At 44.9% G+C, this 24262-nt stretch overlaps 1 protein-coding gene across 1 annotated transcript; it reads right to left on the reverse strand.

Moving 5' to 3' along the window:
- Positions 1-446: 446 nt before the first annotated feature.
- POLR1E (RNA polymerase I subunit E) lies at positions 447-15876 on the reverse strand. Its single transcript, XM_037164121.2, has 12 exons — positions 15711-15876; positions 14988-15091; positions 13744-13820; positions 12138-12223; positions 10589-10647; positions 9626-9770; positions 7921-8028; positions 6730-6826; positions 4651-4784; positions 3656-3737; positions 2817-2948; positions 447-944 (listed from the first exon to the last, which is right to left on the reverse strand). Exons 1-12 carry the CDS (start codon positions 15784-15786, stop codon positions 788-790), a joined length of 1257 nt encoding a protein of 418 aa, XP_037020016.2. The 5' UTR covers positions 15787-15876; the 3' UTR covers positions 447-787.
- Positions 15877-24262: the final 8386 nt, after the last annotated feature.

A 24262-nucleotide genomic window follows, 5' to 3' on the forward strand; every position in this document is an offset into this window, starting at 1 on the left:
ATGAGTTCAAGCAGCTGTGGGGCAGGAGTGGCCTCTCGACGCCCGGATGGCAACCCCAGCGGTGCGTTCTTGGACTGGGCACTTTGGGGGCAACCTTCCGCTTCCCTCCCTCTGGCCCTTCACCAACTTTCCATTTTATCCACGAATTCAACTCCTTTCTTCTTAGGATATCTAGTACAACTTGTTTTCTGTGATGAATTCTGATTTACCCCCTCACAGCTGTGGCTTCAGAACTAACCCTTACCCCTACATGGCCTGAGCCAGAGCAACTGGGCTGCTGGCTCCCCCTGCTAAGGCAAGGCCCCCACCCTGTTACAGCAGCCTCCACCCAGTCCGCCTGTTTTGGCACCTCCACAACCCTGGTGACCCGAGGCTTCCTCTTTCAGCCCCGCTGGGCTGTCTCCTCCTCACCATGTACTCCACTGGCGCTCCAAGACCTAAGCATGGTACTTCACATTTCTCTTTATTAACCTGAATCTGTTAGATGTGGCCCAGGGTTCAGCCTGTGAGATCTTTTGGCTCCAGCTTCCCAGTCCCCACCTCCCACATCACCACACGTGAACCAACACGAGAACCAGCTGCCATTTATAGTTCCAACACGGAAGGACGGAGACAAAGTCCAATGTGGCAGTCGTTTGATGTTCTTGCTTAAGCACCACTGAGATACCAGCTTGTGGCTTCATACCCATGTCAAAGCGGGGCTTCTTTTCCTCTCTTTTTAAAAGTGAAAATGAACAGAAGCAGTGGCTACGGTGTGGCCGAGCTGCTCGGTCCAGAAAGCACACCTCTACGTCATTCTCCTCCGCTTGGACTGGTGATCCGACTGGGCTGGCGGCAGCGGGACGCACAGGGTGCCCAGTCTGTGCTGCTCCTCCCCGCCGGCTGCCAGAGACACCTTTCTTTTAGAGATCTTCAGCCTCATGGCCTTGGCAATCTCCATCATCCTGAGGAACAAACACACGAAACAAACAGAGAGTCTCCTCAATGTCACCGCTCAGGGCAGGCTGGCAGGAGGGCGGTGGCACAAGTCATGCTCCCGGCCACAAAAACAGAGTCCCCAAAGTGGCCACCAGGAGAGAGACAGACAAGATTCCCCATAGAGCCATCAGACAATTTCATTTAATGAGCTGCCACTGAAAAATACCCTTGTAGGTGATTACAAACCAGGTTATCTACCTGGATCCTATTAATAAACTTTGTTTACTCCCTATAACCAGGATGAACGCTTGCTAGAAGTTTGCTAGAACAGGCTCCGAGTATCTTCTCTGACTTACAGCATCCCTGCCTGCGAGAGTGCCATGCGGGACCTGCCCTCGGAGTAACCCCATGTGGGTGAGTCCAGACACAGCTGTTTCACTGGCGCTCTGGAGCATCGGGGTCCTTGGGTGTCAGATGTCCCTACATCACTGACAAAGACCGAAGGAACCAATGTTTAGGATGCAGGGGAGTTCTGCCCCCTACTCGGTCTGAATCCTTTCTAGCAAAGCTAGAAAGGGCCAGAAGGGCCACATTTGCCAACTCTCCCAGTCTGGTCAGAGAGGCCCCCAAGTGACGATCCTGCCAAACAGCAGCCCCAGCATCTGACAGCCCCTTCCCTCAGACTCTGGGGAAGGTCTTTTTGCTAAGCTGAAACTGGGTTCTTAGGACCTCTACCCCTGGGTTCCACCCCTGAGAACCAGAGAATCTCTCTCCCCGGAGAAAGGTACATGGAGACTGAGGCCTGCCTGGTCACACAGGGACAAGTTGCTATGGGAAGGCTCTGGTCTGAAGCCCAACTACTCCTCTTCTTGGTTGTGCAACCTCGGGAAAGTGAGTGACTTCTCTGAACTGTAGATTCTTTGTTTTTCAGGGAAATCATTGAGATGTTGGGTTGGCCAAAAAGTTCATTTGGTTTTCTTCCCAGTAGCACTTAGCTTAGCTGTCTTTAACCTCATTTGAAACAACTGTGCTAGACTGTATTGTGACAGCTGTCATATCAGTGTGCATTTAAAAAAACATCAACATTGGTGGGTTTCTGTGCAGCCATTTTAATACTGAGAATGGAAGAAAATACGCAACATTTTCAGCATATTATGCTTTATCATTTCAAGAAAGGTAAAGCCCTGGCTGGTGTGGCTCAGTGGATTGAATGCCAGCCTGCAAACCAAGGGGTTGCCAATTTGATTCCTAGTCAGGGCACATGCCTGGATTGCAGGACAGGTCCCTGGTTGGGAATGCGTGAGAAGCAACCACACATAGATGTTTCTCTCCCTCTCTCTCTCCCTTTCTTCCCCTCTCTCTAAAAATAAATAAATTTAAAAAATGTAAAAAGGTAAAAACACAACTGAAACAAAAAAAGATTTGTGCAGTGTGTGAAGCAGGTGCTGTGACTGATTGATGTGTCAAAATGGGTTTGCAAAGTTTCGTGCTGGAGATTTCTCACTGGACGATGCTCCAGTCAGGCTGACCAGCTGAAGTTGACTGTGATCAAACTGAGACATTAACTGAAAACAATCAACATTATACCATACGGGAAATAGCTGACATACTCAACATATCCAAATCAATACAGTTATTGGTGAAAATGAAAACTGTGTCTTTTACTTTACGGGAAAACCAGATGGACTTTCTGGCCAACCCAGCAGTATGACAGTGTTAAATCCATGCCTGGCACAGGGACCCGGCAGCCCGTCATGTCCAGCTGCTCACTCACTGAAGGCCGTCCGCTGGCCCCAGGTCTTTCCCCTATGAAACGTCCCCAGTTCTCTTGATGGAGCCTCTTGCTTCCCAGCAGTACTAGAAACACAGCAAGGAGGCTTGTATTCTGTTGTGCTCACCTTTTCTCACTGAGCTTCAAGTCCCTCTGTAACACGGTCAGGTCGATCTGGAAGTCATTTATGTGCAAGGCGAGTATGATCACATACGCGATGATCTTTGCCTTCATAGAATCGGAAATTAAGTTGCGTAAACTGCAAAATCAGTGGCAATAAAGAAGACACAAAACAATTCTAAATGATTGCTTCAAAAGCAAAATAAAAACATCTAAACCTATTCCCAGAGGGACTCAACATCTTCCCATCTTGGGGAGGGGAAGAGGAATTCAAGCAACTCCTCGTCCTTCAAGGCACCGGCGCCATCACACAGAGGACGTGAGCCAATCCCAGGGCTCCCTCCACGTGGGAGGGCGAAGCCCACACTGGTGAGGACCCTCCAGCCCGTCCCTGCCTGCTCGGCAGGGACGCCGGGAGAGTGGTCACCCCACACCTCAGGTGCTGCTGATTCTTCCAAACACACTCGGAGCAGGAAACACATTCCAAGCAAATGGCAAGAAGTAAACCCAGGTGTTGCCCCCCAAATCACCACACATGCCTGCCCTTTCCTACAACTTGCCTTTTCACAGAACACCAATTCTGTGGGGGCACGTGAGGAAGTGACTCCTCCAAAAAGAGACAGTCAAGTGAGGGGTCTTCGCTGCTGAACACCCCAAGGGGAAGACAGCAAGGACTGTGTCGCATTTCCTGAACTTGACCCCAGGACCACTCCCAAGGGAAGTGCTCCCTTCGGCACAGCAGCTCTGGGCACAGCATTCATCCCACGCTCCCACTCCCCACACTCCCCACTCTCCCAACCTGCTTTCTCCTTTTCAAGCAGAAGCCAGAGAAACTGCGCCCCTGACCTGCCATTGTTGTAAGTCAAGCAGGTGAAGTGCTTCAGCAGTTTGGTGTTGATGATGTGTGGAACGCCAGGCCCCAGAGCACCTACAACACAAAGTTAGGTTTGGTCACCTTCTGTCAAAGCCCTCAGGCCGTGTGTCACCCATGAGCTGGGAGAAGAGGCCAATGTTTGGGCTGGTGTTACAAACAAAACCACATGGCAGGAGAAGCAGGGGCCCATGGAACAAGATGGCCTCCTTTGAAAAAAGTATGCTCATTTCAAATAAAACTGGCTGAGAGACATTTATGATGAGGCGACAAGAAAGAAAAGTACACTACAATGAGTGCTAAAGACACAGAATTCATAAGATGTTAGAAATGCAAAACAGAATGTGGAGAAAGCCCAGGGAGAGAGAAAGCAGGAGCAATCAGGATATGAAAATAAGAATTAAGCAAGTACTGAAAAGCATAGCCTTGCGGGTGTCCAATCACGGTACAAAACTGCGTACACCTTGCAGCTAAAACCCCAGGGCTCTCCCGCTGGCTTTCTGACTCTGGGTGGATGGATGTGGCAGCCATGCTCTGGCAGTAGGTGACCTTGGGGTGACCAAAAGAAACTGGCTGTATCCCCTCTCAGTCAGAAACCAGCTGATAGAACACACACCAGTCACGAGCCTTCATGAGCAAGGCCAACTTTTCTTCCTCTGCAACTGACATTTGTCTCACAGTCCCTTACAATTTTCATCTCGTTTGGATACTGCACATTGCCCAGTGCAGATCGGAAGGGAATGTTAACTCTGAACAATCACACGATCCCGCCTGTCCCCCGGTGCAAATGAGCAAAGAGCCTGGCGAGTCCTCTCAGCACGTTGGCAGTACCAATGAGCACCTCACTGTTACAAGGTTTAAAATGAAGACCTGACCTCGCACACTCATTTTCTTCTCTCATTACAGCTAAGAATTATGGGCAAATAATGGTCTGGAAATAACTAGAATCAAATGTCTATCACGAACTTACTTTTCCGCTTAATCACTTTCTGTGCTCGGAATTTGATGAGTGTGTCCAGAAACCATATGCACCGGGCCTGGTGGTCTCGGCTCTCCTCATTTGATGGCAAAGACTTCAACGCTTCTATGACAAAGGAGCAGTGGCTAAAACAAGGGTGGGAAAGGGAAGAATGGGTTGGGTAAGGCCACTTCGTCGGAAGCCATTCACCCCGGCACAGTCAGAACAGGAGCACCCTCACACCGCGTGCAAACCTGATGGCTGAGGAAGGGCACCCGCCAGCGCTGCTCCTAACAGAGGGGGCACAGTTTAGTGCAGGGGCCGTGAGTGGCTAGCACAGCAAATATTTTAGGCCTCGTGGGCTATCTGGTCTCTGCTGCAACTGCTCAAATCTGCCTTTGTGTGCAAAAGTAGCCGACAATACAAAAAATGAATGACCATAGCCATGTTCCAATAAAACTTCATCCACGGGCACCAGGCCAGACTAAGCAGGAGGCTCCACGGGTTCTGTCAAACCCAGATGCAGTGGTCTGAAGCACAGGCCTTCAAGTCAGGCTGCCTGGACTGAACTCCCTCTCTGCCAGCTGGTGGCTTGGGCAACATCTGAACAGCCTGTACATCATCTTTACCCATAAAGTGAGGCCAATAATAATACCCTCCTCCTCTGAGGTTTTGGGTTTTTTTTTAGTTAAAAAAGACAATACAAGTCAAGTGCTTAGAACGGTGCTTGGCACCTAAGAGCTGGATCAACGTGAGCTATTGTTTCCAACGCACTTTCTACCACTGCCAGGAACCTGGACTCGAGGAGATAAAAAGGCTCTTTGAGATCATGTGCAGCTGCCTCATTTCGCAGACAGAAAAGCTGAGCCTCGGATCGGGGAAGATCACACAGTATATTTGCAGAGTTCCAAAACTCAGTTCTCCAGGCTCCCAGCCCAGAGCTCGTCCCTGCACTCTAGGCCACAGTCACATTAAGACAACTAAGAAATAGTAATGAGCCTGTTATGGGGAAATGGATCTTTGGAGGAAAAAAAAGTATTTTCCAAGGCCTTGGGTTCCACTGACCAGTAAAATTTCCAAATAAAAATCAGGAAACTAACCTGTGGTTGACAATTTTTTACTTTTTCAATATAAAATTATTTTTTAAATACCACTATCATTGTAAAAGAAAAGCTATTTTAGTGGCCAAAAAAGCAATGGGGGCAGGGAGCAATGGGGCACCATGGCCAGTATGGTTCAGTTGGTTGGAGTTTCCTCCTGTCCACCAGAAGGTTGGAGGTTCGATTACCAGTCAGGGCACATATCTGAGTTGCGGATTCGATCCCAATTAGGGCACATACCTAGGTTGTTGCAGGTTCAATCACCAGTCTGGGTGCATACGAGAAACAGATTAATGTTTCTCTCCCCCCCACTTCCTCTCTCTAAAATCAGTAAGTATACAAAAAGACAGGGCACCCCGCCCAGGTGGCTCAGTTGGTTGGAACACTGTCCCATGTACCAAAAAGATTGCAGGTTCAATCCCCGGTTAAGGCATGTATATGAGCCAATCATCAGTGTTTTTCTCCCACATCAGTTTCTCTCTCTCTCTCTCTCTCTCTCTAAAATCAATAAACATATCCTTGGGTAAGAATTAAAATAATAATATTTTAAAAGGAGGGGAATAATGAGTTATCTAAAATATGTAATGCTCCATGTTTAAAAAGAAAAGCTCCCCAGCACATCATCACAGATAAGTCAAACGTGCAGCGGGCACCTACTTTCGGGCCGGCACCTGGGCCCCACAGCAGGTCGGCATTGAGCACGGCCCTGGGGGCGCAGTCCACCGCAGTTCCCAGCCCACTACAAGGCCTCGCCACAATCTGCCCAGCCGCAGGTGCCATGCGCTCAGTGGCCAGCTCTGCCCCTTGAATGCCACCCACAGCTTTGGGACGTCAGGTCTAGAAGCCCAGACCTTTATGAAAACACTGGCTAATTCATGTTCAAGTGCTGGACAGTGATCCTTAATGACTGACCCCCAAAGGCCTGCTTCCCGTCTGATGACGGCTGCGCCCCAGTTACTCCCTCAGACATGCCATCCACCCACGTGGGTACCTGTTCTCCTCAACCATCTTCAGTATGTCTTCTGACGTGACATTCCTGAAGGCTTCAGATGGGCTCTGAAGAGCCTCGTACTCCGCAGGGGAGAGAACTGGTTACTGGTTAAGAACAGAATCAGAATAAAGGAAATATCTAACTAACTAGATCAGCGATTTTCAACCAGTGTGCCACAGAAATTTTTAAAGCATGCAACACCTATTTAGTCAGGGACACTGACTGCTTTCCTTTACATGTCAAGTGTAAACATAACAGCCAATACAATAACTCTGGTATAAACAGTCTGTCTGGAACCACAAATATATAGGTCATATAATAGAGCTGCATCTAATAGGTCACATGGCATAAGGTTGAGTCTGATGGGTTCTTTTTCTTCAGTAATTTTTATTGTATTTTTTTCCATTACCATTTACAATTGGTTAATTTTTAGTACCAGAACTCCTATATACAAGAGTAAGCACCTGATTTTTTTTTAGTCACTTTGGAGCAAAAAGGGTGGGTAATTACTATTATTTATCAATCAAAACTATACCTATTTTTTGTGAGGTCAGCAAAAAATATACATTTGGTGCGCTGCAGAATTTTAGTAATTAGCTTACGTGTGCCATGAGATGGAAAAGACGGAAAACTGCTGAGTCAGACCACATCCTAGTGGCCTCATTTCAGAGACGGGAATGCTGAGGCTGACCAGGGAAGGTCACACAGCACTCAGTGACTCGGCCGGCTCTCCCGACTCCCAGCCCGGACCCTGTTCCCTACCTGGGATTTTCTGCAGTCTATCACAAAGCCACCGCAGGCATTTTCCATCTCATCAGACCCCCAAGTAGGGACATTTTACATTCCAACCCTTCCTTTTACAAATCAGTCTGTCCTAAACTTTGGGCATTGGTCACATTTGGACTCTTCACGGAGAGTGACCCCCACAGGGAGGAGCTGTGGTCATGCAGCATTTTGCTGAGGGATGGGTTTGAATCGCAGGGGCTAAGACTCTGGTGCTGGAGCAGGTCCCTCAACTAGTGAGGGAGCCCAGCTGCCTTCCCGGCAACAGCGCTGGGCAACTGCAACGGTCAGGACGTAGCTTCTGCAAGTGTCCTGGGACTACCGACTCCCAGAGAGCCTGGCTGTGCTGCTTGTGTGCACACACCCCAACTTGTGAATAAGGTAGCATTTCTACTGCAAGAAGGATACGGTCTTCAAATTTATACACGTCTTCAGGCTTGGCTGCATCAGCGTGGCAGGGAGGGAGGTAGAGGGAGTCATCTTGCAAGTTATCGCGCATGGCGTCATCAACCAGGGCTTCACAAGAGAGACAGAGTCAGTGTGGGTATCACCCCATTTGGCTCCAGGTTCCCCCACACTCTTTGCAAACTGTGCACTCAACATCATAACCAGCCCAGAAACCCCTAATCTGAATGCTCCCGCCAGTGAGGCTCAAAGTCCCCATCAGGCTGATGGATGGCTCCAGTGTTGCAGTGTCCACTCAGGACGCAAACCTAACCGGGCTCAAGAGAAGGTGCAGCCACCGGGGGCTCCCCTCGACTACCTTGCAGTATAGTTGGGAGCGAGGTTTGCTAATAAATATTTACAATGCAATACAGGAGAAACTAAAAGTGAGGGATATTCAAAATAGCCTTTAACGTCTTAACTTCCAGAGATTTTCTCCACATACTATGAGTGAAAAAAACCAAATTATAAAACTGTAACTGCCACACAGGAATAACCGTGTAAGATTAAATATGCATGTAGACAGAGAGGAAAATGGGAAAATTATAATGGTTTGGCAGAATGATGAGAAAATGGGTGAATTATTTTTCTTTTGAAATGTCCTTTAATACCTGAGAATAAACTGAGCAAAAAATTCAAAAATTTACTTGGTAAAGTATGTTTCTAAATGAACAGAGACATACTTCTATATTCCTGGATGAGAAAATATGACATTGTAAAGACGTTGATTCTTCCCATAGTAATCCCAATTGTATTTTGAGGGAACTTGACAAAATTATTTTTAAGGTCACCCAGAAGAAAAGCATGTTACAGTAACCAAGACCTTGTGAAAAATAAGAAGACCGGAGGGGGATGAAGTTGCCTTGTCGGACAATAAACTGGGTGATGAGGCTACTATAATCAAAAGCCTGCTGGAAAAACGGGACAAAACACAGCTAAGAATGGGGTAAGAAGATAAACCTGACTTTTTAAATTACCTTTTACAAAGGAAAAGATGAAGTTTTGAAAAACATAAAATCAGGTCTGTACCATATGCCAAAAAAATTCTTCATTAAGATTTAGATGTAAAAATAAAATTGTAAAAGTACCGAATGAAAATACAAGAAAATATGAGCATGGAAAGATTTTCTAAAAATTACTAAAATTCCATTTTAATAGGAAAAAACTGTTCATATAAACTTTCTTGTATGTTCTTACAATGCATCTGAACAATAAATACATTTTAAAATAATAAAATTCAGCACTCAAGCTTCTTGGGAGGTTAGGAGCAGAAAAAGAGCTACTGTCCCCAGAAGTGACACACTGCCTCCAGAGGCTCAGCGGCTCATCACACTGGCCCCATGGACCATAACCTCCCCTTGAAGCAGACACCGGGGCATTCTCTCTCCTCCGTGCCCTGCAGGCTGCAACCTCGGTGCCAAGAACACAGTGCACACACACCCATTCCCTGCCTGCCTCCTCTACTTGGCCGTGAACTCACTGAGGACAGGCCGTGTCACATGTTTCCTACTGCTTCCAGAATCTGTTCCTGCAAAGACCCTCAGCAAGAGGCAGGAAGAAATCCAGCCATAAGTTTAATCATTTCCATCTATGGGGCCAGTTAAAGATCTCAAGAGAAGAGAAAGCTGTCTCTGTGAGCAGACGCCTACTCCAACATCCAGCTACTTACCAGTCACACCCTTTGTATCAATAATGCTCTCTGCAGCTTTAGCTACCGCGTGACTCAAAGATTCATTGCCCACTCTGTTCATTCTCCTGGAGTTCAGAGCCCGCTTCTGTTTGGTGGTACCAAATGCTTCGATGCAGGAGTCCATCTGTGCAAGGGACAAATTTGGTTCTGGGGTCAGGCTGGGCACTGCTACTCCTAGCTGGGCGACTACTCCTAGCTGCCACCTCTCTCAGCCATCATTACCTCACCCATCCATTAGGTTGAATTATAGCTATCTACCTCACAGGCTTGTAAGAATAAAATGATATGAACAGATCTGAAGAACCTGCCTTGTAAACAGTAATGGACCATTTACAAATCAACAGTGCCTCCGTCTGCAAAACGTAAAGACCTGACTATAACCAAGGGTTGGTAAATCTTTGGCACACAGTTTAACATTTTCCAACCCTACACCCATAACAGATATTGATGATAAAGTACTCCCTCTTTCCCTCTGAGCTGGAAGACAGCCTCGTGCTCCTTCTCAACACACTGCCCCAGGCAGCACTGAAGCAATCGATTTGCCATCGTGGGGTGAGATGAGCTTTGTAAGAATATTCCACTTTGAAAAATCCTCATGTTTGCTTTGTTTTAATATGAAAGTTTCTAGGCTACAACCCATATTCTCTGAAACTTGGACTGAATCTTAAAAACAAGTGTACGCTACACCTCTATCAGCCCAGAGAACCAGTTCAAAACATTTACAGAGCTGAGCAGAGCTGCCCCAGACAGGTGAACTGCTCTCTGTGAGGCGGATGAGGCTTCCGCAAGTAGGAAACTGTCTAGACAACCCCAGAATGAACGAGCTGGGAGCAGCCAGGAAACCATGGGTTCAACCAGCTCATTTTACTGATGGAGAGGCCCTCACCCAAGGCCTAGAAGGAACTTGCTTAAGGTCCCACATCTTGGTTCCATCACACTCACCTTATCTCTGAAAGTTTTGCTCTGATCCTCTAATGTCAATTCGCTCTCAATTGACTCATCTATCAAAACACAAAACAAAAACGGGGGAGAAAAGCAAACTGTTGTAAGTCCTACAGAGAGTAATAGTGTTTGGTATTTATTTGTTTAAGAGTTAATCTAAGAAAAACAGATTTCTTTACTCCAGGACTTCCCACAGTTTAACGTAAGTATATACTGAACATTTACTATGTAGCTTTAATACACACTTAGAGAATTTGGAGAATTAAGGAGTCAAATGGAGGGGCCATCTGATCCAACCTCTTCATTTCACCAGTAAGGACGAATGAGGCCTCCAGATGAAATGACACGCCCCAGGTCAATGCGATGGATATAGTAAAGCAATACTTACAAAATTCCTACTTATAAAAAATATGTTTAGTCAACAAATTAATGAATAATTTTCTTTGCTTCCTTGAAAGTTAGAAGAGAATTTGGAGGATAATTTAACTGTAGTTACATTTGTTTGCAAAGCCAAGAATTGTTAACCTAGAGACTGTGGTCCCCTAGGAAATTCACTGATGGGCTTTGAGACTCAAGAGCCCTTTAAAATTGTATGCTAAATCTCATATATGTTTTTGTATATTATGTTATGTTTCCAGAAAGTAGGTCCAAGTCCTTATCAGATTCTCAAAAAGGTGGGACCAATGCCCTGAGAGAATCAAGTCAGAACTAATGCCTCAGAAGATACCAGGCAGATACACCATGATGCTAAGACCACATCCTTACCTAAAACCCTTCCCCACCATGGTTCTCAGTATTTAAGATTTAGGGAACAGGACCCCTGGAAGCCTGACCCTCTTATCTACCATTTTGGAAGCCCCCACTCTGGCCCTGAGCATTTTGAATGCCAAAGCAGAGAAGCAATGCAACTTCTCCCACTGGATTAGGGAAAAATGGATCTTCTCCCAAATTAGAAGGTATAGGGACTTTTCAACATGACGATTACTGTCTAACATATAAGCAACTTCCAGCACCTACCAGAGACTCTAAAGCGTCTATCCCAGTAGAACAGTTAAGAATTAAGGAAGGCCTCCAATCAAAATGATATGCCCTTCAATATTCTGCTCAGATCACTGCTCAACACACTTTAACCAAGTTTCTCATCTCAAGTCTGTAAACACTGTGGGGACAGGATCTATCTATGTTCTGCTGCATCCACGACTCTTAACTTGTGCCCACAAAGCAAAGGGTTGCCAGTTTGATTCCCGGTCGGGGCACATACCTGGGCTGTGGGGTCAGTCCCCAGTCAGGGTGCATGTGAGAGGCGACCAATCGATGTTTCTCTCGCACATCAATGTTGCTTTTTCTCCCTCTCTTCCTCCCTCCCTTCCCCTCTCTCTAAAAATAAATAAATAAAACCTTTAAAAAATAAAAAGAAAAAATACTGACAGAAAGGCCCTCTTTTAAAAATAACTACAAAATGTGTTTACAAATCAGAACCACAAACCAACTCACCCAGCAAACCTAAAGCACGCGGCGTTTCCGGGAGCCTTGACTGGGTGGGACCTACCTGAAAACAGTGGCTGCATGTTGAACAATTCAGCATCGTACACTTCCATTTGGCCAGAGGTCTTGTTCAAAATTCCCACAAAGTGCCTGGGTAAAGAAGAAATAATACCAGTGACAATGGATTATTCAAATGGTATTGTTCATACAACTTCCGGCTCAGAGGTTCTCAAAGTTTTTTCGGCCCCAATACACCTGAGGAATGCACCGCCTGCTGGGGAGAAACAACCATCCCGCAGCAGCAATTCTGAGCAGGAGGAGGAAAAAGTGGGAATGGAGAGAGGGGAGGGTACATGATGTGGTTCTGAAAAATAAAGCTGCACGTGATTCTGGCAGCTGATCACATCTGAGCTCACTGCTACAGTGGAAAAACCCTTTGGGGATGTCCGAATGAAGAATTACACTGGAATTTACTGCACACGTAGATTTTACGGAGGCAAAGACAAAGAAGCCTTGGTAAATATGAGAAGAAGAGCAGTGTGAATTAGATCTTTGATGCAGTGTTAATAGTTTTAAGCATATACTCATTAATCTGACTTGTATCCGGGTGGTCCTGTGGGGCTCTGAAAAAGCCTTCTGATTCCCTGTTGTTGGATACCATCATGGGAACACTGTGCGCAGTATGCCAGCCCCCGACAGTTACAGACTGTTTAGCCTAGGCAATCTTCATTGTAAGGAGGGTGGGGGGCAGCAGACACACCCAGGATTAGTAAAGGGCAAGGTCGCCCACAGTCAGGCAATGGGCAGTGGAGCTGGATAAAAACCCCAGAGCCTTTGATGCAACCAAATCCTTTTCTTATGCTTAGTCCTAAAGTAAACTTCTGGCAAGTTTTGGAATGCTAATCATACATTCCATATTAGTTAAGACAGCTGCCTTTGGAAACAAGATTATAAATAAGTTTTGGGGAAGTAATGTTCAGTATGATGATTATAGTTAACAATACTGTCTTGAATGCTTCAAAGTTGCTGAGAGAGTAAACCATAAAAGTTCTCACAAGAAAAAAGTATGTAACTATGCATGGTGATGGATGTTAACCAGACTTATTTTGGTGACCATTTCACTACACATATACCTGATCATTATGTTGTACTCCTGAAACTCATATAATGTTATATATCAATTATATCTTAATATTTTTATTATTTCTTAAGTTTTATGTATTTATTTTTAGAGAGAGGGGAAAGGAGTAAGGGGAGAGAAACATCAATGGGCGAAACATTGATCAGCTGCCTCTCGCACACCCCCAGCTGAGGACCTGGCCCGCAACCCAGGCACGTGCCCTGACTGGGAATGAAACCCGGCAACCTTTCAATCCTCAGGCCGGAGCTCAATCCACTCAGCCACATCAGCCAAGGGCTATATCTTAATTTTTTAAAAACTTAAGGAATACTACAAATAAATGAGGTTTTTAGGAAATTCAACAAATGGAAGACAACTTTCTTTTCAAGAATGTCTACATGCTGGTGTGAAGGCCCCTGGGTCTGGGAACACAGGGACTCAGTAATAAACCTCTGTAGGTTTCCCCCACTACCTCTGAAGACTGAGAACAGCAGGGCCAGGGCCACCACCACTCCCCTCCCCTTCCAGCTGTCCCTTCCCCTGTCCCTACCTGCATAGAGTGTTGCATTTGAGGGCTCCAGTCCCAAAATTGTTTCCCACGTAGGAAAGTCTGTCTGTTTCAGCTGCCTAAAATGTGGAGAAAAGCTCCATTACAACAAATGTTCAAAGGTATTAAGCATCTTGTTTCCCTTTTCCACATCTGCAAAAACCTTTAGAATCCAAACCACAGTGGATAGAACTAGAGAGCCTCTCGGAGACCATCTAGCCCCACTAAGTGAATCTGGGGTGCTCGTGGGGGGAAGACAAGAGGACTTTAGAAAGGGAAGCCCCAGATAGTGCTAGCTTCTAGTTTGTCTGAAAAAGCTCTTGGGGAAGCTGCACCACCGGGCTTGGGAGAGAGGCCCTGGGCTCCCCACACTGACAGACATGCAATAGAATGATCCTGCAGGCAACCTCCTGGGTCTGAAGTCCAAGCCCTTTTTCAACTTCTTTGCCCACCTCTCCTATGACTGCTCCTAATACACTCTTAGGACCACAGAAATGGCTGCTTCACTCCTCAACGACGGCCCAACTTTCCTGTTTCCCTACGTGTGTCCTTGCTATCCTCTTCACTTGGAACATGAAGCCTCAGCTATCAAACCCTCCTCCATCCTTCAAAATTCAGCTCCATGCCCTCTGCAGGAAGACATTCTGGCAAGCAGAGACTTGGACTCTGCTTAGTACTCTCTCCCCCTCAGGCCCTGAGCTTTGTCTATTTGTGTGAGTGTCCCTCTCATCTACTTCTTTCCTCTCTGTAGAGTTCTTTGCACCACACATGAAATGTTTCTATAAGTTTGAGACTGTGGAAAATCTCAAAGAACTCTCTAGAGCAATGGTTCTCACCCAGGGAAATCCCCCTTCCAGGGGCATCTGAGAATATCTGAAATTCTGGTTGTCACAACTAGGAGGTGCTACTGGTAAATAGTTGATAGAGGCCAGTGAAGCTGCTAACCATCCTGTGATGCACAGGGCTGCCCCCACAACAAAGATTTATCTGGGTCAAAATGTCAATAGTACCAAGGTGGAGAAACCTCACTCTAGAGTACAAGCTCCCACAGAGTGGGGCCAAGTCTGATTTAGCTGTTTCTCTAGCAGCGCACACCACAGGCACACAGTAGGTGCTCAATAAGTGCTTGTTCTTCAAAGAATCATTTGCTAACCCCCTTTCTCCTCTCACTCCCTCCCACATCCACCACATCCAAGCGGTCTACTGAGGCTTGCAGACTGCAGGCAATTGGCCACCGCAGCACTTACCAGGATCCGGTGACTCCTCTTCCTGGGATTTGTGGAGTCGTTGCTCTTGTACAAGGTAAAGCGCAGGTTACCTGGATTCTGCAGTTTCCCATTGGAGAACTGAACTGTAAGATCACAGCCCAGGAATGAGAAGAGATCAGAAAGAATTACAATGCATGGTGAGGCGAAAGTGGACTGTCAACAGGAAGGAGTGATTGAAGGAATGAGGATGGCAAGGAAGCTCAAGTCCCCAACTGGAAGGCGGACTGAAGGAGATCCTGGCCCACTTGGGAAGAGGGGAGGAGGAGGTAAAGGGAGTCCTGGGAAGGGGCCACGACAGGAGGGAATAACTAAGGGAATGTGACCAACTGCGGAGGCATCGTTCAGATCTAAAGAGAGGGAATGGAACAGGTCTAAGACCTGGTGAGTGAGGGTATGAGAAAATCTTGGGTAAATCCTTTGGGGAGAGGGTGATGGGGATGTCCTCATCCAGGTGGGAGGTAGTAAAAGAAAGATGGTGGAACGACAGGGAGAGGAATCTCTAGCGGAGTCTCTAGTAGTGGTGGACACTAAATTGGGCGGGGGGGGGGCGGCGGTGAGAGGGGCGAATAGTCTTGACCCAGCTAGGAAAGGGACCCGGCTCGGGGCGGGACGGCTGTAAAGCTACCGAGACGGCTGTAAAGCTACCGAGACGGAAGGGGTAGTTATGGGTGGGGAACTCTGCTTCAGCTCCGCAGTTATTACCTAGTACAGCTCTCTGGCTTTCATCGGGCTCCCCACAGTACAGCCACTTCGCACTCGGCAACACCTCCACCGCCATTTCGCCTCTGTAGTAGCCAAGCCCAGTGTTAAAATAGTCTCAACCGCCTGTAAAGTGGTCCACACGCGGAGACAGCGCAGCGGCCCGGAAGAGGCGTGGCCTCGCTGGGCACCGCCCTGCACAAGCAGGCGTGGTTCCGCTCCCGCAAGACACCGCCCCCTCCGAGCTCTTGCCCTGAACTCTGAGGCGGTGATAACCCTGCCCACCCTGCCCCGCCCACCATCCGCCCCGCCCCCTGCGAACAGGCGTGGTTTCCACGCATTGCAACGCCCCATCCTCCGCCTGCCTCTCGGAGGCGCCACACCTGATTGGCCCAGCGCTCCGCTAGCGTCTATAACGGTTTTGTGGGACAAGGGTCCAAAGCTTCTACAAGCTGTGCGGTTTCTGCCTAACAGTCATTGGAGTTTCTTCGTGCTTAGCACGGTCTAGATACAGTATGATCTATATCTCCTACGGTGACAAGTATATCTTACCAAGACCTGGAAGGCCAGGTTTAAATTTCGAATTTTCTGGCAGGCACTCCTTGAGCCCCAACTGCATGTGGCAGCTGGCAGACAGTTGTTCTCAATAGAGCCTCCATGCATACTCGTGGACATCCAGTCCTTACGTCCAAGCTTCGTCCACAAAGCTGTAAATAGCTCTCAGCCACGATCATTCCTCGGACCTAGACGTTTATCGGTGGCCCCATCAACCCTGGGAGGATGGATGGGAGCGAAGGGAAGGGGCACTTAGCAGGCTCGAGGCTCAAGTATGTTTGGGCAGAGGAGATTCTCCGGTGGACTAGAAGTGGGGTAGCCAATCTGATTGGCGTGTCCCATTGTCCTTGCAGATTCAAACCTACCTCCACAAGGGGAGTTATCAAAGCTGGAGAAGGGCCCAAAGCAGGATCTTTATGGAAGGACGCAGTGCCCTGTCAAAGAGCTGGTACTGTAGAACAACAAAAATGCGGGTTGACTCTGTACTCCAAATCTCCTTTAAGACTCATCCCTTTCCTGCGAATACCCCGGATACTTCAAATAACCCCTATACCAGAGCTCCCTTTGAGCACTTGTCTTGCTTTTCCCAGTCTCAAACAGAACATGGCAAATACAGGGCAAATAACTCCTTTCCCTGAACCTTTTAAAATAAGTTGTCAGTGCCTCATCACCCCTGAAGACTATAGTATTTCCTACAGACAGGGATGTTCCCTAAATAACTACACACAGCCATCAAAATCAGAAAATTAATATTGATGTATTACCATGTAATCATCATACTTCAAGTTCACCAACTGTCCTAATAATATTTTTTATCCTCACCCAAGGACATTTTTATTGCTTTTAGATACAGAAGAAGGGGAGAGAGAGAGACAGAGAAAGAGAAAGAGACATCGGTTGTTTGCCTTCTCATATGAGAAGAATTAGTCTGCAACTAATTAGTCTGCACCCTGATCAAGAATTAATCCGCAACTTGGGTATGTGCCCTGACCAGGGATTGAACCTGTGACCAAAGGTCTATGGGACGATGTTCCGACCAACTGAGCCACACTGGCCAGGGCCTAATAATATTTTTATAGGAAAAAAGATCCTGTCCAGAATCACATGTTGCACTGGGCTGCCACAGCTCTTTTGTCTCCTTCAACCTGGAATAGTTCCTCACTCTTACGTTGACTTTCATAACTTTGACAATTTAAAAGATTACAGGCCAGTTATTTTGTAGACTGTCCCTTTATCTGGGTCTGCCTAAGGTTTCCAAGTGCTTATGTATCTTTGGTAGGAATATCACATATATGAGGCTGTTCTCACTGTATCGTATCAGGGACAATTTCAGTTTGTCCCATTTCTGGTTATATTTTGATCACTTAATTAAAGTGTTTTCAACCAGGTTCAAGTAAAGTAGTATCAACCAAAAAAGTTATTCTTTTCCCTTTGTCATTAATGAGCATTTTGTGGGCAGGTATTTAGAGGTTAAGTAAATATCCTGTTCACCACATTTCTAGTTCATTCACTTATTTATTTCAGTATAAACTTGCAGATTCCTACTTTTTTCAATAGATTAGAATATGTTAGTATTATTACTTACTTTTATGTTTAAATTTCCCCACATTAGGCCAATGGGAACCCCATCAAGCTGGTTTCTGAATCACCACTAATCTTAGGCGCCTAGCATAGGGACTGGAACCCAAAGATGCTTAATAATGTTGGCCAGAATGAACTGGCACTGGGTTTACACATAGTGGACTCTCTGTATATGTTAATTGGTTCAATGAAAATATGAACAGTTAAATCAAAGTTAAGGGATGACAAAGAAAACAGCAGTGCCTGCAAGGAGTCAATTGTAGTTCTTGAGAGAAGTGTCCTGGCACCTCCTGACAGAGGGACACACTGTGTGACCCTGCTAGCCAAAGTGAGGTCCTCGGGCCAGGAGCATTGGCATGCCCTGGGAACTGATAAGCAGTGCAGAATCTCCAGCCCTATCAAACCTTCTCAATCCGAATCTGCACTTTAACGAGATCCTTAGGTGATCTGTGTACACTTCAAAGTTGGGAAAGCACTCCTGTATAAGACTGCTTCCTTTTAAAGATACAACTTTACCCGTCAGACAAAGTCTGTGAAAGTCCTCAGAATTGGTTGTTTTATAGCTGGGTGGAAGAGTGAGGAGCACCACACGTAGAATAAGAGCAAAGACTCCCAGAATTACCACAGACAAGAATTCAAAGTGACAGAGATTCTATCTGGGGAAGGAAAGGGTTAATGGCAGAGAAGGGGACTGGTGCACCCTTATGTTGTTTAGTTACTTAACTCAAAACACATATACATCATATACATATAAGTACATGTACATCTAAGTGGGATGGGGCAAGATGGAGCCCTACTCAGTCAGTGAGCAAAATGCGAAAAGCTATAGTGACCTCTTCTAAATTAGAATCAAGGTAGTCACAGGCAGAATTTACAATAAATGTTTGTTTATAAATTTAGCTTGGAAGTTCAGAGACTTCTGGAGTTGTCTCTTAGCATCATTTTTTAAGAAGAGGAAAACCTGACACATTTTGAAAATCAAAAATGGGGGCGGGGAGGCGGGGGGAGCAGAGTCCTCCTTTCCTGGGGTAATATCTCCATCTGCTGGCATTTCAAGATACTGCCAACGAAGACCTGAAAAGGCAGCTCAGACCCCCCACAGTGTGTTTGCCACAACTTACCGAACACTCAAAAATGTTTCTTCTTCTGCTTCACCTTTCCTCCTCCTTGCTTCTGCCTCTGACTCTCTTTTCTATTCCTTTCCCTCTTTTTCTCTTTGTCTTGTTCTCCCTTCTACCTTTCCCTTGCTCTATCTTCATATTTCTGATGCAGATTCTACTTGCATACCCATAGTCACGAACAACTCATTTCTTAATAGGCAGATTTTTCACCTTGGTCGGGTTTTTCCTTACATAGAGCTAAATTTGCCTTCTATAGCTTCCCCCTGTGGTTCCAGTTCTGCTCTCCAGGGCCACACAGAACACGGCCACCTCCTGCACCCTCCACCCCCCCGTCTTCCCCCCCCCCCCTCCCCAACTCTCTCCCCACCCCCCCCTCCCCCCCCCCCCCCCCTGTGGGGCCCACATGAATCTACTCCAGAAGACCCGTCACCTCCTTTGTGCTACCTGCCATGCCTCTCTTAATTAAACCAGCATGTGCATTTCTTCTAAGCATCTGCACCATTCAGTTAACTAAGTTAAGCTAATAAACAGAAATTTTTGACTTTGATTCTGCTAAGTCACATCATCTCTGCATTAAAAAAAATTCAGAGCTCTATACAAAGACCTGTTAAATTGAATTGTGTTACTTTTAGCTTATTCAGATATTTTAATTTTTTCCAACATTTATTAGATTTTTAAAAAATTATCAAGCCAATACAATTTTGATATCCAAAATTAAGAAAATATAAAGAATGCAACTATAGTAACCCATGATCCCTTCCCCATCTAAAGGCAAACATTGTTAACATTCTGTTTTATTTTATTACAGATGTGTCTCTAAGCACACCTATGTATAGATAATTGATATTGTATTGAACTTCGGATCCTCCTGTTAAAAAGGTTAACATCACCTCGGAAGTGTTTTCTTCAATCTCACATGCCAGCCCATTGGATCTGTCACGGAGTTTATGCATCCACCCCTGTAGTTGATCATCCAGCCTGTGCCCCATTTTTTCACTGTTATAGGCAACATTGCAGTGAAGTTTTTAGGCATAAAACTTTGCTTTTTTTAAAAAATGGGTTCCTTTGGCTGGAGGCCTAGGATATGAATTAATGAGTCAAAGAACATGAACATTTTTAAACGCTTACTACATACTGTCAAATTTCATGACAAATGTTTTTAGATCTATTAAAATTTTCATTTTGTCTTCTAACACTATCCAAGGCACTTGAATATAAGAATGATATAAGAATGAAAATATATGATCCTTGCCTACCAAATTAACTTCCTAGGAGGAACACAAAAATGGAAGAGTGCGCTCAGGGGTGAATACTGTTACTTAAGTCTTCAAGACTTCTCGGTGCTGTTAATGTCATTGTCTTTATTCGAATCTTTGTTTTGAATTATTGTTACTGGGATTATAGTCATTCAAGCTTATTACCTCTTCTTGAAAAATGAACCCTTTTATCACTAGAATTGTTCCTTATCTCTCACAATATACCTTGTCTTGAAGTCCACTCACTTGCTCTTAATGCAGTCACTCTGGCTTTCTGATGATTGCCATTTGCATGATCTATCTTTTTCTATCTCTTTTACTTTTACCCTATTTGAGTCTTTATATTTAAAACAGATTTCTATGGACAGCATATTCCATGTTTTCTTCTTTTATCATTTGGTTTTTTAAATATTTTAATATTTGATTCATTTGATAATGAATTTTTGTTAAGAAATTACCAAATTTGATAAGGTACCCAATATATATTTTAAAAGACTTCCCAGTTTTGCAATCTCAAAAATTAATTTATATATATATATATATATATCTTCTGTTGATTTGAAATGCCAACTTTTCTTTTTCAATATATTTTATTGATTATGCTATTACAGTTGTCCCAATTTTTCCCCATTTGCCACCCTCCACCCAGTACCCCTATTCCCTCCAGCAATCCCTCCCCCCTTAGTTTATGTCCATGGGTCATACATGTAAGTTCTTTGGCTTCACATTTCCTATTCTATTCTGAACATCCTCCTGACTAATTTGTACCTACTGATTTATGCTTCTGAATCCCTGTGCCTTTCCCCTCATTCTCTGCCTTCCCCCTCCCAGCTGATAACCCTCCATGTGATCTCCATATCTGCAATTCTGCTCCTGGTCTGGTTATTTGATTGCTTGCTTTTTTATTTGATTGGTTTGCTTTTCTAGATCCAGTTGTTGATAGTTGTGAGTTTTTTGTCATTTTAATGTTCATAGTTTTGATCTTCTTTTTTTCTTAAATAAGTCCCTTTAACATTTTGTATAATAAGGGTTTGGTGATGATGAACTCCTTTAGCTTTACCTTGTCTGGGAAACACTTCATGTGCCTTTCCATTCTAAATGATAGCTTTGCTAGATAGAGTCATCTAGATTGTAGGTCCTTGCTTTTCATCACTTTGAATATTTCTCACCAGACCCGTCTTGCCTGCAAAGTTTCTTTTGACAAATCAGCTGGCAGTCTTATGGGAACTCCTTTGCAGGTTCCCATAAGCAGGGAACTCCTCTGCTTTTCTCTTGCTGCATTTAAGATTCTCAGGAAAAATGGAGCTTCCAACCAAGATGGAGGCATAGGTGGATATGTATCACTTCCTTGCACAACCAAAAAGAAGGATAACAACCAATTTAAAAACAAAAACCAACCAGAACTGCCAGAAAGTCAACTGTATGGATGTCTGACAAACAAGGAATTAAAGAAACATACATCCAGACTGATAGGAAGGGTGGAGATTGGAAGAGAGGGACTGGGGGAGGGGGTGGGTGAGAATGTGTGACAAGATGGCAGCTGGTGGACTGGGGCAGGCAGGGCAGGGGCTGGTGGACCACATTCCCATGTGGATAGCCAGGAGGGACAACTGGAGAGCAAGACAGACTGAGCAACTTAGGGTCCCAATGTGAGGAAAGAAAGCCTCAAAACCCTTGGCTATAAAAATCTATGGGGGTTGCAGCAGTTGGAGGAACTCCCAGTCTCACAGGAGAGTCTGCTGGAAAGGTCCACAAGATCCTAGAACATACACAAGACCCCCTACCCAGGATTCAGTACCTGAAAAGGCACAATCTGCTTGTGGGAAGTGAGGAAAGTGACTGAAAGCTGGGCAAGAGCCAAGCCAGTGGCACTGTTTTCTGTCTGACCCCTCCTCCACATACAACACCACAACACAGTGAATTGGGTTGCCCAGTCATGACAGATATCTGAGTCTCTGCTCCTTACAATGCAACAGGTGCACCAAGACAAAGAAATATGGCCCAAATGAAATAATAGATAAAAACTCCAGAAAAAGAACTAAGTAATGAAGAGATAGATAGGCAACCTATCAGATGCAGACTTGAAAACACTGGTAATCAGGATGCTCAAAGAAATGATTGAGTATGGTCACAAAATATAGGAAAAAGTGAAGGCTATACAAAGTGAAGTAAAGAAAGACATACAAGGAACCAAAGTGAAGGGAAGGAAACTGGGACTCATATCAAAGATTTGAAACAGAAGGAAGAAATAAACATTCAACCAGAACAGAATGAAAAAAATGAGAATTCAAAAAAATGAGGGGAGGCTGAGGAATCTCTGGGACAACTTTAAACATTCCAACATCCAAATCATACAGAGGTGCCAGAAGGAGAAAAGGAAGAGCAAGAAATTGAAAACTTATTTGAAAAACTAATGAAGAAAAACTTTTCTAATCTAGCAAAGGAGCTAGACATGCAAGTCCAGGAAGCACAGAGAGTCCCAAAGAAATTGTCTCCAAGAGGAAACACACCAAGGCACAACAACTAAGTTACCCAAGATTAAATATAAGGAGAGAATCTTAAGAGCGGCAAGAGAAGAGGAGAGAGTCACCTACAAGGGAGTTCCCATAAGACTATCAGCTGATTCCTCAAGAGAAACCTTTCAGGCAAGAAGGGGCTAGAAGGAAGTATTCAAAGCCATGAAAAGCAAGGACCTATAACCTAGATTATTCTATCCAGCAAAACTATCACTTAGAATGGAAGGGTAGATAAAGTGCTTCCCAGATAAGGTCAAGTTAAAGGACCACCACCAAGCCCTTATTATATGAAATATTAAAGGGCCTTATATAAGAAAAAGAAGATCGAAACTATGAACATTAAAATGACAAAAACTCACAACTATCCACAACTGAACCTAAAAAACAAACAAATAAACTAAGCAAACAACTAGAACAGGAACAAAATCACAGAAATGGAGATCACATGGAGGGTTTGGGAGAGAATGGTGGGAAAAGGTACAGGGAGTAAGAAGCATAATTGTTAGGTACAAAACAGACAGAAGGAGGTTAAGAATGGTATAGAAAATGGAGAAGCCAAAGAACGTATATGTACGACCCATGGACATGAACTAAGGGGCAGGAATGCTGGAGGGATGGAGGGTGCAGGGTGGAGGGAAATAAAGGAGAGAAAGAAAAAAATAGAATAACTCTAATAGCACAATCAGTAAAATATAATTTAAAAAAAGATTCTCTATCTTTAACCTTTGGCAGTTTAATTGAAATGTATTTTGGTGTGGTCTTCTTTAGATCCAACTCGTTTGAGACTCTGTTCTTTCTCGACTTGTATGTCTATTTCCTTCACCCAATTAGGGAAATTTTCTTTCGTTGTTTTTTTGAATAAGTTTTTAATTTCTTGCTCTTCCTCTTCTCCTTTTGGCATCCTTACAATTCTGATGTTGGTACATTTTGAAATGTCCCAGAGGCTTCTTATTCTATTATGTTTTTTGAATTCTTTTTTCTTCTTGCTGTTCTGATTGAATGATTTTTTCTTCCTTATGTTCCAGATTGTTTATTTGATTTTCAGTTTCATCCCCTCCACTGTTGGTTCCCTGTAGATTTTTCTTTATTTCACTTTATGTAATCTTCATTTCTTCCTGAGTCTTTTTTATGTTGTTGACATACTCAATGAGTGTTTTAAGCATCCTGATAATCAGTATTTTGAACTCTGCATCTGATAGGTTGGTTATCTCCATTTCATTTCATTCTTTTCTGGGGTTTTGTTCTGTTCTTTCAATTGGGCCATATTTCTTTGTCTCCTCAATTTGGCAGCCTCCCTGTGTTTGTTTCTGTATATTAGGTACAGATGCTTTGACTCCCTGTCTCAGTGTGTGGCATATTGTAGAAGAAGGGACCTGTAAATTGTGTGGGGCAGAACCTTAGGTGATCTCCAGGGTGGGTAACCTGTTTCACTGCTTTGGGGCTCTGTGTGTGGGGAGGGCTGGGAGAAGGGACAATGCTGCTGCCTGACTTCTGGAGGTTTGCCTGGGAGGACGCCGTCTCCCAGC

The sequence above is a fragment of the Artibeus jamaicensis genome, unplaced genomic scaffold, assembly GCF_021234435.1.
Source record: "Artibeus jamaicensis isolate MK-2021 breed Jamaican fruit bat unplaced genomic scaffold, CSHL_Jam_final scaffold_1964, whole genome shotgun sequence".
Classification (NCBI taxonomy): domain Eukaryota; kingdom Metazoa; phylum Chordata; class Mammalia; order Chiroptera; family Phyllostomidae; genus Artibeus; species Artibeus jamaicensis.